The following is a 16,795-nucleotide window of genomic DNA, read 5'->3' on the forward strand; positions in this document are numbered from 1 at the left end:
AAACAGATATCCACTTACAATTATTTCGTTAGAATATGATACTCCGGACAATGGAACAGCTTGAGAAGCTGCACAGGTCCAAGCACACTGCCTGTGTAAGAGGTCCTCAGTGCTAATTGCCAATGCCAACCTCAGCCATTAAGAAATTATTGCTAATGCATCGTACAACAGCCTTTATAAGATGCTATTAAAGAATTCAGCAGACCCAAATAAACCAGAAAGTGATTAAAAAAATAATAACCTTCTCCTAAACTGCAGGATCAGCAGGAGAGGAAGCAAAGAGCCATCATCTGCCTGCATCAGCCCTTGCCTGTGCAGCACCCCCAGGGTCAAGCCTGGGGCTCCCTTTGCCCCAGCACTGGTGCAGCTGCAACCTGGGACCTCCCCATATACCCTGTAGTGGGAGAGGGGCTCAGCTGCAGCCAGTTCTGCCCTCCAGCCCCTGCAGAGCCACAGCTGGTCCCCTCAGCCCACAGTGGGCACCATCAGCATCCCACAGCTGGGATCACAAGGATGCTGTGGGGCCGCATCCATGCACTCGCTCCAGGAAGACACATGTGCTTCCCATGGGATCCTTCCCATGAAAAGTGCAGTGAAGGAATGGGGCGCTGGGGGCAAAACCGGGGCTGGGCCCGGGGATTTTCCCAACAACTATAAGAAATCATTCTTTGCAGGGGAGAGGGAGAGGAAGAGGAGGGACAGTTTGTGCGGGAGCGGTGTCACCCATGCGGCACAACGGTGCTAAGTGGCATGAGGACACAGAGCTGGGGCTGTGACTCATGACTTTTCAGCTTTCCATCCCCGTGTGGATATTACATTTCAAGGATTATATTTTATTCATAAAACTTGCTGTGCTCACAGCCCTGCCTGGCAGAGCCGTCCCAGCTGAGCCCGGGACTGGCTCCCGCTGACGTGCACGGGGTGTTAAATACAAACGTATTTCAGTATAAACAAATATTAACTATTAAAACTGGGGTGAGAGTCCCCAGGTTCCCCTGTGTGACCTGCTGTGCGGTACCATCGTGGCCCGGTAACCGGCATTTACACCACGTGATGGGCTGTTGTTGGTAACCGCATCCCGAATGAGCCAGGGCTGGGCATGTGAGGTTGTATTTTTAACTCCCAAGTCCTGGTGACATGGAAAACCAAGTGCCCAGCCCAGGTGCCACACAGATTGATGGATACACTCCTGCTGCCCATTGGCACCTCTGCATTGCCAACCCTGAGCATTGCAGTGTGTTGGCACATCTTACCCAGTGCTTTGCCCCTGGGAATGGTTTTAAGGTTGTGCCCACAGCCCCGTAGAAACCATTTGCCAGTACCATTAGCTGGGAAGTGCTTCCCCATGTTGCTGCTGGTAGGGAGCTGGGTGGAAATGGGGATGGTGCAAACCCAACTTTCCAAGCTCAGAGGCTTTAGCACCCTCAAGCACTAAGAACATTTGCAACCTCTCAAGAGGGTAAGGAAAGGATGAGCCCATGGTCCTCACTGGGCCTTCCTGGGATGGTGTTGGCCAGGACTTGGCATTCCCAGGCTGCAGAACAGCCAGTGCTTCAGCTGCCCATCAGTGCCAACATCCCCACACACCTCTCTCCTCCTTCCCCCCACGGGGAGCACCAGTGCCAGGCTAGGAGGTGACATAGGGTGACATCTCCCCCCTGCTCCCCCCTGCCCTCTCGCCAGGCTCAGCTGAGACAAGCGGAGGCTAAGAACATCGACTGGGTTTTATTCCTCAGGTCTGACAAGTAAAAGCACAAATTATCTTTGGAAAAAAAAAAGAAAAAAAGAAAGAGCAGAAAACCTGAACAAAACACGAAAACCCCCAAACCAACGTTCAGAACACGCAGACGGGTGGCGTTCCTCAGGACAGAGGCCGTGCCATCAAGCTCCGCTGCCGGATGCGCATCCTTTGCAGAGATATAGTTTATAAAAACAAACCCCAAAACCTACAGAGGAGGAGAAGACACAGGACTATGGGATTCCACGTCAATTCTAGAGAAAAAAAAAAAAGGGCCCTTTTTTTGCTACTGTCATAAATATCCCATTCGAGCGACTTAGAGCAAAACCCAACCATAAGGAGGACATCTGTTCTGCTCGGCCCCATGGGCACAAAACCTCTACCGGCTCCTCAGACCACTACAAGCCCTCGAGGACGGTGGCCTGGCACCCTGTGTGTGCCCTGGCTCTCAGCTGGTCCCCCCCGGGGTGGCGGGTGCTGCTGCCATCACCCTTTAGCCAGAGGCAGTCCAGACGCCGCGCCGCAGGGGACCAGGGAGCGGGGGTCCGGGGGGAGAGGAGAGAGGGAAGGAGGGATGGAGGGATGCGGGAGGCTGCTCAGGCACACGTGGCCTCCTGGCTCTCGACGGGGATCTCGCTGCCGCAGCCGCCCTCGCCGTACTGCTGGTAGGGAGGGATTTGGGGCGCCTCGATGATCAGCAGCCCCTCCGGCGACAAGGAGGCGAAGACCGTGATGGGGTCCACCTCGTAGGGCAGCCTGCAGGATGGGAGGAAAGATGGGACGGGTTAGGAGCTGGGGCTCGCAGCGCACCACATCGCTGGTGCACATCAACCATCGGGAACCACCAGTGCCCACCCTGCAGCAAAGCCCGTGTCGTTACTGGAGTGCCTGGGAATGTGCCGGGGACATTTAAAGCGGCTCCCGGCCCCCGCAGGCTCTGTTTAATCTCCCCAGCACATGTGTTTGATGGGATGTCACCCGCCCAGGAGTAAATCGTGTGGTGCCGCAGCGTCAGCCACAAGCCTTGCCCGTAAAAGGAGCCGCCGCGGCTGCCGAGCGCAAGCAGGAGGGAGCTGGTGCTCGCCCCAGCGTTCCCATGGGAGTTCGGGATGCACAGGGCTCCGTGGGGGTGGAAAAGCAAAGCTCCAGCTGAGGAAACCCTTTGTGTTCCCAGGGCTTGGCTGCTTCTCCCTTTTAACCCTGCGAGCCCTATGGCTGCGAGTCGGCACCCCCCGCATGGGTGAAGCCTCCGGACTTGCCTTTCCTCCCTGCCCTTTGCTGTTGTTGTTGCCAAAATGAGCCATCGTGGTGAGTCAACACCAGATAGCAATCTAACTGACATCATTTAGGTAGATAGAAATATAGATACATTCACACACAGGGATGTATTTTGGGGCTGATGATGGTGTCAGCCTGCTGAGCCCTGGGGGATGTGCTGGCATCGTGAGCACCCCTCAAGCTCCCTGTGCCCTGGCTGGCTCTAAACACAGCCCTGGGCCTCAAGAAGGCTGGCAAAGCACCCAGAAATAGCTCTCCTCCTCTTTACCTCCCTTAGGGAATCACTGTGTGGCCTAAACCAGCCTGGCATGAGCTGCAAAAGGGCAGGTTTTGGGGTGAAAAGAGGTGCAGGAGTCACCCTGAATGCATGAGCCGGGGCATGGGGACTGGCACAACTCAGCCTGCAGGGACGGGGTCCATAGCAGGACAGTGACATTTGGGTGCAGCCCCCCCCGTGTCCCAGCCCCTTTGGCAGGAGGACACCCCGGGGCTGGCTGGTACTTACTGGATTTTCTTGGTGAAGTTCTTGGAGACGATCCCTCCTTCCACCTGCTGCTCCTCGTGTTTGCCTGCGAGGAAGGGAACACCCCACGTCACCACCGCACCCCAACAAACAACAACAAAACCCAACTGGAAGGCTGTCGGGGGAGTTGTTTCCCTTCCCCTCTGCAAACCCTTCCCGCCGGGGAGGGCTCAGGGAGCCTCTCCTATGTGGGGAAGGAGAAGCCGGACACAGCACACCTGCATTTCCAGCGGGAGCCTGGGGTCTCACAGTCTGCCAAGAGCTGGGGCTTAAGGAAAAGCCCCCAGATGTAGTAAAACCTTTGGAGGTGGCAGCATCCCCCCTTGTCCTGCTCCCCAGACTAAGCTCCCCCGCACTGCGCTGTCAGGATGCGGGTCCCTGTGCCTGGAGCATCTCTGAAGTTAAAACCACGCTGCCTGGATCCCCCTGTCCAGTGGTTTGTCCCCATGCGATGCCATGAGCCATGCTGCCCTGCCCGGGGACCTGGCTCGGGGCACTCGGGGTGATGCAGGATGTCAGTGCTGGGCTGAAGGGATGCTCCTGGCACCATCCCCACCAGTAACTCCATTGTCAGGGACGTGCTTCTGGCCAGCTCATCACCAGACTGGGGTCTTTTAGCTGTCCTCCACTTCCCAGCACTGGAGCTGCCTTTCTCTTGGCCCCTTTAAAGGGTATCTCCCTCCGCACCGGCCTCACCCCAGCTATAATTAACCAAGCCAAGCTGGGGCCCCTCTTGGCAGCTCGCTGCAGGGTGCTGCTGCTTGCCCTGGTGCCTCCCTGCACGTTCACCCCACAGGAGACTTGTCCTTCTCATTTCTGCAGCCAAACCACCACGGCTTGTGAGCCAGGTCCCCCCATCACACCCCCAAACTGCCCCGCAGGGCTGCCCCAAACCCTGCCCCAGCCCTGGCCCTGCTCCCGAGCACGGGGCTGCCACTGCTGGCTTAAAATAAAGGTGATTTTTGCGTGTTACGGCAATTCCTTGAGCCAGCACAGGCAGGGCAGGAGCTTCTCCTGCCCCATGCTCCTCAGCGCCTTTGCTCTCACCTGACACCTCGACGTAGCCATCCTTGGTTTTGACCGTGAGCTCCTCGGGTTTGAAGCTGTGCACGTTGACGCACACCTTCCATGGCTCGCGGGGAAAGGGCGCGGGGCTGCGGCTCTCGGGGTACCCCCCAAAGTGGGTGCCGTAGCTGGGGGCCATGGTGGAGGCTCGGGCCATGCCCGAGCGCAGGGGACCCGGCCAGGTCGTGGTGAGCCGGGGCCGAGCCCAGTCGGGCCAGTCCGCGGTCAGGTCCCCGGGGAAGGGCGACATCCCGAAGTCATCGTCCAGCAGGCGCGAGGTCAGGCCGGGCTCCCGGAAAGGGTCGCGGACGCTGCGCCTGCCGGGGTAATGGCAGGAGAAGGGCATCTGGCTGTCGGCCATGGCTTCCTTCAGAGGGGTCTGGACGTGTCCCCGGGGCTCTCCCACGGAGCCTCAGCCCCTGCGCGGCTGCTCCTGGCTGCAAACTTCCCTGGGGAGCCCTTCCCGGAGGAGACGCATCCACCCCGGGCGGGATGTGGGTGCGCGGCTGCCGGTGGGTGCCGCGGGGACCGCCGCCTACTTCCCTGGCACCAGGTGAAGGACGACGGAGCAAATCAATTCAGGGCTGAATCACTGCGAGCCGGAGGAGCGCAGGAAGGACGGAGAGAGCTCTGTGGCCGAGAGAAAACGCTTCCTGTCTGGCTGTGATCCCAGGGACCGGCAGAGCAAAATCAAACTTCTTGGCGGCAGAGGGAAAAAAACACCCCAAAAGCCCCGAATATCCCAAGGTTCAAAAGCGTGTCTCTCCTCTCTCACTCCTCAGCACTTTATGTGCGACTTTCCCTGCCCCTCCTGGGCGAGAGCTGCAATAAATGCCTGAGCTCGGAGCCGAGAAACTTCTCTAACCTTCCAGCCACCGGGCGAGCCCTATTTATATGGATTTGGGAGGAGGGGGGGTGTGTTTTGCAATCCCTGCTCTGTCAGCCGAGTATTTTGGAGAGGATGAAACAGCCGTGGAGAATCTGGGCTGCGGCAGCTGACCTCTCCCGCCGGCCTGAGCATCCCGGTGCCGCGGTGCTCCGGCAGCTGCCCCGGCCCCCGCTGCCCCCTGCGCCCAGCCCAGCCACCCAAAATAGCCCCCGAGCTCAGCGCCGGCTGCCTTCACCCCACTGTCACCCGTTAAAAATACCCCCCGGTGGGGCTGGGCCAGGCTGCGCCCCGCACTGTAAAGACACGTGTCCCCTTGCTCCAGCGAGGAGCCACTGTACCGGGAAATGGGTCACTGGTGGCACCTCCGGTGCCGTGCTGTGAGGGTGGGAGTTTGGGAGGTACTGAGGCAGTGAAGGACCCTTTTTGTGGCCAGGAGCAGGAGTCACTGAATCACAGGATGGTTTGGGTTGGAAGGGAGCTTAAGCTCCTCCAGTTCCAACCCCTGCCGCGGGCAGGGACACCTTCCACTAGAGCAGGTTGCTCCAAGCCCCTGTGTCCAACCTGGCCTTGAACACTGCCAGGGATGGGGCAGCCACAGCTTCTCTGGGAAAAGTCTGTGCCAGCGCCTCAGCACTCTCACAGGGAAGAGCTTCTGCCTAAGAGCTCATCTCAATCTCTCCTGTTTCAGTTTACACCCATCACCCCCTGTCCTATCACTACAGCCCCCGGTGAAGGGTCCCTCTCTGCATCCCAGCAGCCCAGGGCTGCCCGCAGAGCCCGGGTGTGAACTGCGCTGCGGGATGCAGGCGGGAAGCCGCACTCCAAGGGATGCCCCTCTCCAAGGGATGTCCCTCTGCGGCGCCGCTTCCTTCACCAGAGCAGCATCCCCCTGGAGCAGACAGACCCCAGCGGCGGCGGGGCAGGGTCCTTGCGGCGCTGCTCAGCACCTGCCTCCCCTCACCCTCCTCCTCCTCCTCCTCCTCGCCCCACGGCGTGCGCAGGCAGGGCGAGGCGCTAATCACAGCCGCGGCGGCAGCGGCGCTAATTACAGGGCAGCGGCGGCGGGAGCGGGCAGCGCCGTGGGAAGAGCCTGCGAGCTCCCGGCGAGCTCCCGGCAGGAGCGAGCTGCCGTCGGGAGACACGGCCCCGGCCCCGCACGCAGCGGCAATACCTGGTGGCAACAAGGGGCTTCCCGTGAGGGTGGTCCAGGCACGGCTTGGGTGGGCGATGGGATGCGACAAAGGATGGGATGTGATCAATGGAAGGTCATGCTGGATACGGGACCACTTCCTCATGCCGCATCCTCCCTCCTGGCTCTGCCTCATGCTCCTTCTCTCCAGCATCTGCAATTTTTCTAATGGACTTGATGGAACTAATTACAGCAGGAAGCTTTAATGCAGCCCAGGCCGCACAGCAATTCAGCTGATGGTCACTCCAGCGGCATTAATCACGCTGCTCAGACGCCACACTGCAGGGGGAGGGAGCTGCCTCTCCCTGGTGTGGGGCAGGGATGCTCCCATGGGATCAGCTCCTTTGTTCCCCCGTGCACGGGGACACGCGGGTATCATAGGGGTCTGAGGAGGTGCCTGGGGAGGTTCCAGCTGCTGGCTGAGCACCCATGGATGCAAGGAGGTAGCTTCCAGTGGAGGGGCAGAGCATCCCCCTCCATCCCCTTGTCCTCCCTGGCCCTGCAGCCCAGCAGGGTGTCCTGAACTCAGCCGGGCTCCTCTCACCCAGCTCTGCACCAGCTCAGTCAAACACAGAGCGGAGGGGACGAGCCCCAGGGTGTTTTCGGGCAGCTCCATGGTCCTGCCATTTCCAGGAGCCTCCCAACATCTCCAGTGCCACATTTCCCTGCGGAGCTGCAGGCCATCCTCCCTCCCCGGCCAGGAATCCTCCCTGTCACCTTGTTTATCCCAATTAGTCACATGTCCCCTCCCGCCGGCTCTCACCCTCTCTGGGCCATCCCAATTTAGCTCCTGTTGTCACAGGAGCCTCCGGCCGGGCCCCACCACATCAGCTCTGGGCAGCACGAAGCAACCTCCCACCCTCCCTTCTCCTCCGAGTGACCTGGGGACGCTGCCCCTGTGCCCAGGCTCTGCCTGTGCTGCGGCCAGACCCTTCCCGGGTGCCCTGTTGGGAACAGCGAGGGGACCAAAGCGCCTGGCAAAGGGCAGCAAGAGCCTGGCGCAGCAGGGAAGGGAGAGCTGCCAGAAATACTAACCCGCAACTGTTTTTGCTTCACCCGGTGCCCCGAGGAGCCAGCCCTGGGCAGCTGGGAGCCCAGGCACATGCCCTTCCCTGCGGAGCAGCTGAAATAACCCAAAATATCCCACCGCCGCACGCAGCGGATCCAAAAGGAACATGACAAACAGGGCTGCGATGAGAAGGAAATACTGTCTGAACCTTTATTGGAACCCTTTTTCTAACCAGGCTAACAACGAAAATACCCCAGGAAGACTAAAGAATACAGTCTGCGTTTGGATGGAGAGCAAAGGGGGTGTTACAATGAGGTCACATCAGCAGATGGGAATCGACCAACGGGTGAGAAAACAGAGACACCGGTTTCCCTCATGGCTTTTCTCACCTTTTTGTTCTAAATCTTCTCGTTCCTGGGTTTCAGAGGCAGAGCTGCCCCGGGCTGGAGAGGTTCTGGGTGTTGTTCTCTGGTCAATAGCCCAAAAGTCAGGATGCTTGACCATGGATCTGTTGCTACAACAGCGGATGCACCAGTGCTTCGGAGACCTTCCTGGTCATGTGCAAACTTCCAGGTAGCAGCAAAAGTCATGAGAATTCTCTGGTAAGGAGGTAATAAAACCCCACTGGACACTAAAGGGCAAAGTCAGGCACCTGAATCTGTCCCTTTCTCAAACAAACATCCTGATAGCCCCAAGGATGGGTGCCCTGTGGGTGGAAGGGGGCAAAGTAGGACATGGCACAAGGATGAGGGTCTCAGGATGGGGCAGGGTGGACATCCTTGCTGCCTGGCAGAGACCATGGCCAGTCACTTCAGCCCTATCCCTTTTACCACATCAGTGAAAGGGTGACAAGTCCCCCATTAACTACTGAGAGCCAAGAGATGGGAGAGAGCCAGTGGTGGGAGATCGGAGATCTCCAGGGATCTCTGGTGATCCAGGCAGCCCTGCATGGCATGGAGGGGGAAGAGCAGGATTATTCCTCCACCACAACAGGCCTGTGGCCTCCGAGTGCCCAGCACCTTTCCAGGGGTTGTGATTTGTCAACAGAAGCTGGACCAAGAAAATGGAGGATTTTCCCCTGTTTTGCTCATCTTCATCTAAGTGAGGTTCCTCTGAATCACCGGCGGTTGAGCTCCAGATGACCCTGATTTGTCTCCATGCTGGAAAGTGGCAGCCTCACTTACCAGTATCCACCTCTCTGATAACCTGTCTCTAACGTATATGGCAACACCTCGAAAGCTCCCTACCCTCCTGGACCCAATGGCAAGACCCAAATAGCTTTCTTTAAGGAATGCTCAATAAATAGAAGAAATAAATATTAAATAGAGGCCAAGTCCTCTCAGCCTGTTCAATGTATGTACAATGCATAGCAAAATAACAGTGATTGGCTGTTGCACACAAGTTTGGTACAAATTCAATCCCCCAAAGCAACAAAAACATTGAGAAAAGCTGCAGTCAACATAAAGCAAAGGCCAGCGGAGTGCTGGAACTCATGAAGAAAAGAAAGAACACAGCAGTGCTTTGAAACATCCCTTCTCTTTGCTTTCCAGCAAACCTGCAGAGGTTGGGTTGGGTTGTCTAGAGCCTGGCCCCAGCGCAGGGCTTGGGAGAGGTGGGATGAGCCTCGCTCAGTGTGATAATCCCACAGCCAAGGTAGTCCCAGGAGCAGGGGGAACCTCCAGCACGGCTCTGGGGTCAGGGTGACATTTGGGATGGGTGCTGTGGTGTGCTCTGCCGGGGAAAGGCAACCAGGGTGCTTATGGGATGGAAACAAAATCATGGGTGGGAAAGAGCCTGTGATTGAGGAAAGCAAAACCCTCGGAGATAGGGCCTCCAAAAAATGGCTGAGATGTTCTCCTGAAGCCTTGAGGCTGTGGCCAGCCCAGGGCACCCCCCATGAGGCCAACAGCAGGGCACAGCTATTCACCAACACTGAATGGCTGAGCTGCCTTTCCACCAGCTGAATGCTGCTCGCTGCAGAGAGCACCAGCAGCAAGCTGAGATGCTGGACGTGGAGCAAAAGTCCATGAAAGCAATGAGCGAGCAAAACACCATTAAAAAATAAGCAAGTGCTGGCAAAAGGCACAGACAGAAAAGCTCACGGGCTTCAGGCAAAGCAACAGGAAACCCAGCTTCCACTGACAGGGAGGGTGATGTTCCAGTTGGACTACAAATCCTAAATAAGGTGAAAAATAAATACCACCACTGAGGGAAACTCCTGCACATCTGCACATGTACTCGCACATCCACGTACACACACAGGCTCTGTTGGGTCCTGTCACCACAGCTGGGATTTTGCAAGCACCTTCAGCCTGGCTCACTCTCTCCCAGTCTCATTCCTTTAGTTTTTCCATGGGTGGATAAACAGGGCAGGGGAGCCCTGGCGACGGCATCCTCCCAGGGGGAGCAGCGGGGCCTCTGCAGAGCCGCTCGGTTTCGGGCTGTGCGGAGCCAAGGCAAACAGCAGCAGCCGCCAGCTGGCACCCAGCCGGGCGAGCACGGACCGGGCTGAGCATGGACGGGGTGAGACTTCCCCTTGCAGCACTGCAGACACCCCAGTGCTTGGCCAGCCGGTGAGCAGACCCTCGCCGTCACCTCCGTGTGGTCCTAGACCCGTTTCTATGGTCACATCCATCACAGATCTAATGAGAAACCCTGGATTTTAACATGAAAACAGACCAACAGCTCTGCCCTGCGTCCCTCTGTCTCTCCACTCCGCTCCAGAGAGCGCAGTCAAAGGGAAACGTTGGCAGCAGGAGTGACTGTCACTCCTCACCAAGAGGGACCAGGGCTGTAAACCTTTACATGAGAACAGTGGCATGGATACATTCAAACAAACAAACAGATCCCAAAATAACTTACTGCTTTAAAAAAAAATATAGGAATAAATAAATACTGGTACCAGCGACCACCTGCATCCATTCTGACATACGATTAAAAATAGAATCATAAGAATAAATAAATAAATAAATAAGTTAAGAGGTTTACTCCAACACGAGTCTGCTCGGGAAACCCCAGGAATGTTTATCTGCCATGGACCACGCAAGCAGAGGCAGCCCTTGAAGCATGGATCAGCCAGATGGGAATGAGAGCTGCTGTCAGCCCCACAGAACCCTTGGAGTCATCTGTCCCGTGGTCAGTGGGTGCTGCTGGCCCTGACGTGGTGCTTTGATCATCCATCCCCAGCCACGAGGAACTCAAGTCAGAGTTGTGTTTGGTGTTTACACCAGCGGCACAAAGCCCCTCTTCTCTTCTTTCCTAGTTTTTGACCTCCTGGCTTGTTGCTTCCTTCCATATGCATTAGGAGGGATGAGGCTACTCTTGAAACACTGGTGGATCTGGGCTCTGGGCTCTCATCGCTGCTTTTGGATCCTCCCCAGGAGCAGAAGGACAGGGTGCTCAGTGTCACATTGGAAGAGACTCTTTGGGGAAGAAGCATGAGGTTTCAGCCCTTTACGAGAAGGGAGTCCACTGCAGAAGATGGCCAAGGGGCTGCTGTCAGGGGCAGCACAGGACAGAAGGTTGTGGCACCCCACTGCAAGAACACCCCATCTTTGATCCCTCGGCCAAAGTCTGGGAGCATTTGCTCAGCCTCACCAGCAATGCTTGTCTCTATGTGCCCTAGAAAGTGGCCTCCCAGCAGAAGGACAAGTCCCCTCCAAGCCACTGAGCAGTGCCCAGCTCTCTGCCTCAGCCACCCTCATCCTCAAATTACCTGCATCACCCAGGCAGAGGATGAGGGATTGGGAAAAAGGGAAGGGTTTGGGGTTCGAAGGCAGAGGACAAGGGGGAGCAGCGGTAGGAAGGATACTGTGAAAAAGGGACCTCTGGCATAAAGCTTCCCCTCGTACCTCTCAGGTGGAAACACACCCCACCCTGTTGTACTTTCCAACAGATACCAGCTTTATGTGCTTGCTAAGGTGATCATCCAGCTCCACCACATGGCACTTGGCCTTCCTCCGCTTGCAGCTTTGCCCCTCTACCTGCTGCCAGCGGCGCTGGGGGGACTGTAGGTAACTGCAGCTGGGGGGGATGTTGCATTTCTTTGTGCCCCCTCTCGTCCTCCCCTCAGCCCTTTTCTGTGACACTTCAGTGACACACCTCCTTGACTCATTGAGCCCAAACTCGTTAATGATCATGCAGGATGGAAGGGGAGGGGATGGAAAAAGGGAGGGAGGGAAGCCTTAAGCCCAAATTAACGTCTCTAAGCACCCAGGTGTTGTAAGAGAAATACTCCTGAGCACCAGCTCAGCCTGTGCTGGGAGAAGCCTTTGTTACCCTGCAAAACACAGGAATTGCGCAGGAGCTGGGCTGGCAGGGAGACAAAACCCCAGGGCCCAGGGCTGCCCAAGCAGGCAGGGCCCTCCTCCTGCTGCCTGCAGCTCCTTGGAATTCCAAGGCAATTAGTGGGGGGCCCTTTGTGTCCCCCTGCTCTGCTCCCTCCTCCCAGCAACAAACTGGGGCCAGTGCATCTCCTAGTCCTGCCTCAGTGGACCCTGAGGGTCTGCAGGAGAAACAAGGTCCTGAAATCCTCCTGGCACTGCTTAGAATTGCTGCCTGTTATGAAAAAGGGGAATTGGGGTCCCTGTGTGCTCTCACGACACCCCACAGCAGCCTATCTGCAGATCTTGCAGTCCCACCAGCACTGCCCTCCAAGGGCAAGGCTCCCTTTAAAAAAACCTAATCCCAAACTGCAAGAGGGTTTCTCTGAGAAGGGAACCCCCTGTCCCCTGTCCCCTCTGCCCCTCGGAGCGCAGTGTGGCACCAGCATTCCTCTCTCTTGCACCCCACTGGCCCCATGTCTGCTTCAGACCTCAGCAGTTTGCAAGCAAGTCACAGTGGTGGGGTGAGGGATGAAACAACCCTGTGAAAGATGATGCATACCTGGTAGAAAACGGCAGGAGGAAGAGAAGGAACAGCCTTTTTTTCCCAGGAATTACACCAGGAGGGTTTCTAGCCTTCTATTTATAGCAGGGACTGGCTGACCAGCAATAAATACATATTTTCTCATGGAAGAGGCCTGCTGCAGAATGGGCGGAAACTCTGGAGGAGAGACCCACGGGACCTGATATTTGCCTTGGTGGGGACAAATCACCCGCACCCATCACCAAAGCTTCCCAGCAAATCCATCCCTAACTGGGTTTCTCCCTCCAGCAGAAAATCATTCGCTGGTTCCTGGTTTGGCAGAAGAGCAAGGAGCTGAATTCTTTCCTTTGGACCAGCTGGTAGCACGTTGGAGAGCGGCAGTGATGGGGAGGATGGAGCAAGTCTGCTGTGACAGACCCTCTGTAAAGCACCAACCCTTCTTCCAGCCTTGGCCTGGGGAGCTGGGACTGATCCACTCACTCCATGAGGTGGTGAAGGGGCTGCACTGGGCGCACGAGGGCTCTTACTCCAAACCGGGGAAGGGGGACCCGGCACTGCCACCACATCAGTATCGGGATGATTGCTATCGATGGCCAGGTAGGTGGGAAGGAAGCGGAGAATGCCAGGAATTCGGAGGTGACGCCAGCACTGAGAGCCGTCAGCGGCACTCCCTACCGACGCAGGCTGTCGGAGCTGCCTCCTGAGTCATAGCTCCTGCTCCTGCTGCGGCTGCTCCTGGGGCCCGAGCTCCGGCTGCGGCTCCTGCCCTCGGTGCTGCTGCTGCTCCAGCTTCGGCTCCGGCTTGTCCGATAGCTGGAGTAGCTCGGGCTCTGGCTCGGGGAGCGGCTAAAGCTGCTGTACGAGGAGGAGTAGCTGCTGGCGCTGCTGGAGGAGGAGGGGCTGGGACGGTAGTAGGGGATGGGGCGCTTGCGGGCGCTGCGGGGACAGAGAGATGCGCGTTACCAGCAGCACAAGGATGCATTTAGTGCTGAAGTCTCCAAAAAGCACTGGTTATTCTGCAAAACACTCCCCCAGAATGTGATTGAGTGTTTAAAAGAAAAAAAGGAGATCAGGTAGCTGACAGGCCTGGGGATTCAAACCACCCACCCCCATGGCCTTTGGAATGTCCAACGCACCACGTCTGAGGCTGGACTCTGCTTGATGTTGTCCCAAAGAGCCCTCAGCGTGAAGGTTGGAGTCAGTATTTGACACTGTATAGTGTGGAACATCTACTACAGGAGAGGGTGAAATGAAAAGCTTTGGAGGGGGATGTTCGTGGCACCTGATGCGGGAGCCCCTGCTCTGACTTCATCTGTTATAAATACCCTCCATCCTCCCTCTGCCTCTAGCTGGAAATCCCCAAGCTCTAGGAGGGGCAGAAGGGATCAGGCTAAGGGAAACCAGTCTCCTCCTGGAGAAACCAAGGGCTGGGACCCAAAGCGAGCACACGTGTCCCTGGGGAGTGCCAGCTGAGCTTGTCTCCAAGTGATGGGACCGCATCCCGTTACCTCGTGATGCGCCGAGCTTCAAGGTGGCTGGGAGAGTCTCTCCTCCGCTTCCTCAGGGGTGAATAGGAGCGTCGCTGCCGGTCCCGCTCCCGGAGCGATTCCTTGTCACTGGAGCTGTACTTGTGCTCGCGCTCACGGTCTCTGGGGAAGGCACACATTGAAACTGTCACTGCTGGGGCTTTGGATGTGGGGGCAATGACCCATGAAGGCACAGATGAGCAGAGGACACTCGGCGCAAAAGGGACCGCTCTAAGCAAAGTGCTCTGGTAGAATCAGCCCTGTGCTCATTCATTCAGCTGGACAAAGAGACACTTTGAGCACATGGACACCCACTAATTGTACCTGGGGGTTTGCACTGCCAAGCTAAGACAGCTTCCACATACCTGTGTCTGTGGATGCACTCTGTATTTAGCTCTACTAAAACGGATCTTGCTGGCTATGCTGCAGGAGCAGGCCAGAACAATCCTGGCAGCAGGCCCCACGTGAGCAGAGGGCCCCAGTATCCCTGCAGGGCTGTGCAGCTCTGCCCTGCTCTCCAAGAGGAGTGCCAGTGTTGCTATGGTTTTCTCTTTTGTTAAATTCCCCACACACGTCAGCACAGGCCCTTCTGTGGAGTGTAGCTGACTTCATACATCCTGCTCAATGCCATCTGCAAAGCGCTGTTACAGGTCAAGGGCCTGATCCCAGCAGGCAGGACATGTTCTGTGACACCAGGGCAGGGACTGTCACAGCCTGCAACAACCAGTCCCAGGTAACATAACATTTAAGGGTGCAAAATGTTCACAGCAGCAGAGATGTTACCAGAAAAACCTGCCCAAAGGCATCTCTAGGCCTGAGCTTGTGAGGTGTGTGTTTTCCATGGGGTGTGGAGGGCGTAGAGTTGCCTGGACTGGGTTTTCCTCTGCAAGGCTGTGTGAGTGCCAGCATGAGGGTACCTGATGCCCCCCACATAGCAGGGGCGCTTCAATGGGCCTGACAACTCTTTGGCAGAGCTGTGATTCTGAAAAGCAGTGTCCTTCCCTACTGCACTAAGATCCCTCTCTGACAAGGGCTGCAGCTCTGCTGCAGGGGCTGCTGGCCAGCAGGAGCTCCTCAGGTGATGAAAGATGTGGGTAGATCCAACTGGAGCCTAACCCTCTGCCCACCGTTTACACCAGCATGAGAGAGAGGGGCAGTCCCCGGCTTCTCCTGTGAGGCATCTCCACTTTGATGAGGCTCTGGCAAACACCAGCAAGCAGCCATCTGTGCACTCTTGGCTGCAAATGCTCAGAGCAGAACAGCCACTTCACCTGCCACATGCTCTGAGTGTGAGATAACATCATGCTTCAAAGCCAGGGATAAACCAGGTCTCTTTCCCAGCAACCTGCCTAGCTCCAAAAGTGCTTTGTGTGACATTCCCCTGAACCAGCACAGGGCTGTAGGAAACCCACTTTTCCCATAGGAAGGGAAAGGGCTCATCTCTGGGCTCTTCCCTTTGCAACCAGCACCAGCTCTGGGGCAATAAATGGTGAGAAATTTCCACTGGACTGAGGGCCAACATAACACACAGCCATAATCTTTACTGCACGTCCCCCTGCTTCCTCTCACCCCAAGTGCTGAGGATAAAGCACCCAGTGAGGAAGCTGAGGGAGCAGTTTTGGGCTGGCAGGAGCCAGCAAGTGTGCTGGAGTCCCAACAAGGGAAGGAGGCAGTGGAAAGGGTGAGGCAGCAGGTATCACCTGAGGAGAGAGCTGTACCTGCTACGGCTGTAGCGGGAGTAACTGGGGCTCCGACGAGACCTTGAATTCCTGCTCCCGGGACTTTTTTTGCAGGATTTGGAGGAGTAACTGGGGGAACGTGAAGAAGACCTGGGGATAGGCAAGAACCATTCGAGAGTTAAAGATGCCGAAGGGTGAGGTGTGCAAGACTCCTCCAAATCTGGGGTTCATGGGGTTGGGGGAAGGAGATGCCCCTTCCCAGCTCAGCTCTGTTCAACCCCAAGCCACGTAAGGTGAACTAAGTACCCCCCAAACTCTTACACCTCCCCTGCAAGGAGCCTGCCAGGCTGCAAGAGTTAGACATTGCCCAGGGTCACAGAGACAGGCGTTTTAGCTGGCCTTACCTCTTTCCTGAAGAACGGGACCTGCTTCGGGAGTACCTGGGAGAGGCCTTGCCGCGCGAGGAGCGGGAGCGGCTGGAGCCAGGGGAAGACCTGCCCGTGCTGGTGTAGGACTCGCTGCGGGAGCATGGCCTCAGCGAGGAGCTGCGGCTTGGGGACGGCGGGAAATCTCGCCTCTTCTCCTCTGAACAGCTGAGACATAAGGACAGGCACCCTCTGTGGACATATATTTGGACAGTCGTTGAAGCTGTGGCTGAACTGGGACTGGTCCCTGGCTGAGGGGAGCACCATGCTGCAGCCAACAATTACTCCTATCCTCCCTTTCCACAACTGGGGATAAGAAAGACCTCTTGGCTCTCCAGGCTGCTGTTGCAGGAGACCCTGTGGGTCAGAGCTGAAGAGCTCACCCTCCAGGCTGTGCCAGGGAAGAGCTCTCAGGTGGTGTGAGGGGCAGCTCTTCTGTCCCATGCCCAACACAGCAGGGGTGTCTGGCTGCCAGAGCCTGGGTCAGGCCAGCGAGTGGTGCAGGTCCTGGGAGGGAATGAGGTGAGAAGTGCTGGAGCAGGGGAAAGCCAGAGCATGGCAGGGCAAGGGCCTGTGCTCCAGCCTGGCTGTGGAGCAGCATGAGCAGG

The 16,795-nt window shown here is 57.0% G+C and overlaps 2 protein-coding genes across 5 annotated transcripts in view; both read right to left on the bottom strand.

Annotated features, from left to right (window-relative positions):
- Positions 1-1,701: 1,701 nt before the first annotated feature.
- On the bottom strand, positions 1,702-5,440 carry HSPB8 (heat shock protein family B (small) member 8). The gene is made up of 3 exons (XM_030501278.1): positions 4,587-5,440; positions 3,522-3,585; positions 1,702-2,494 (listed from the first exon to the last, which is right to left on the bottom strand). Exons 1-3 carry the CDS (start codon positions 4,963-4,965, stop codon positions 2,335-2,337), a joined length of 603 nt encoding a protein of 200 aa, XP_030357138.1. The 5' UTR covers positions 4,966-5,440; the 3' UTR covers positions 1,702-2,334.
- A 2,431-nt stretch (positions 5,441-7,871) lies between these two features.
- SRRM4 (serine/arginine repetitive matrix 4) overlaps positions 7,872-16,795 on the bottom strand; it is a 44,731-nt gene continuing 35,807 nt past the window's right edge. For 3 of the 4 annotated variants that reach the window (XM_030501375.1, XM_030501374.1, XM_030501377.2), the window contains 4 exons: positions 16,167-16,379; positions 15,802-15,912; positions 14,066-14,206; positions 7,872-13,493 (listed from right to left, as the gene is read on the bottom strand). In XM_030501375.1, the coding sequence (XP_030357235.1) occupies positions 13,229-13,493; positions 14,066-14,206; positions 15,802-15,912; positions 16,167-16,379 (730 nt within the window). In that variant the 3' untranslated portion in view covers positions 7,872-13,228. The remainder of the gene's footprint in view (positions 13,494-14,065; positions 14,207-15,801; positions 15,913-16,166; positions 16,380-16,795) is intronic. The other variant, XM_030501376.1, reaches the window with a different exon arrangement.

Source organism: Strigops habroptila, chromosome 11, assembly GCF_004027225.2.
Source record: "Strigops habroptila isolate Jane chromosome 11, bStrHab1.2.pri, whole genome shotgun sequence".
NCBI lineage: Eukaryota > Metazoa > Chordata > Aves > Psittaciformes > Psittacidae > Strigops > Strigops habroptila.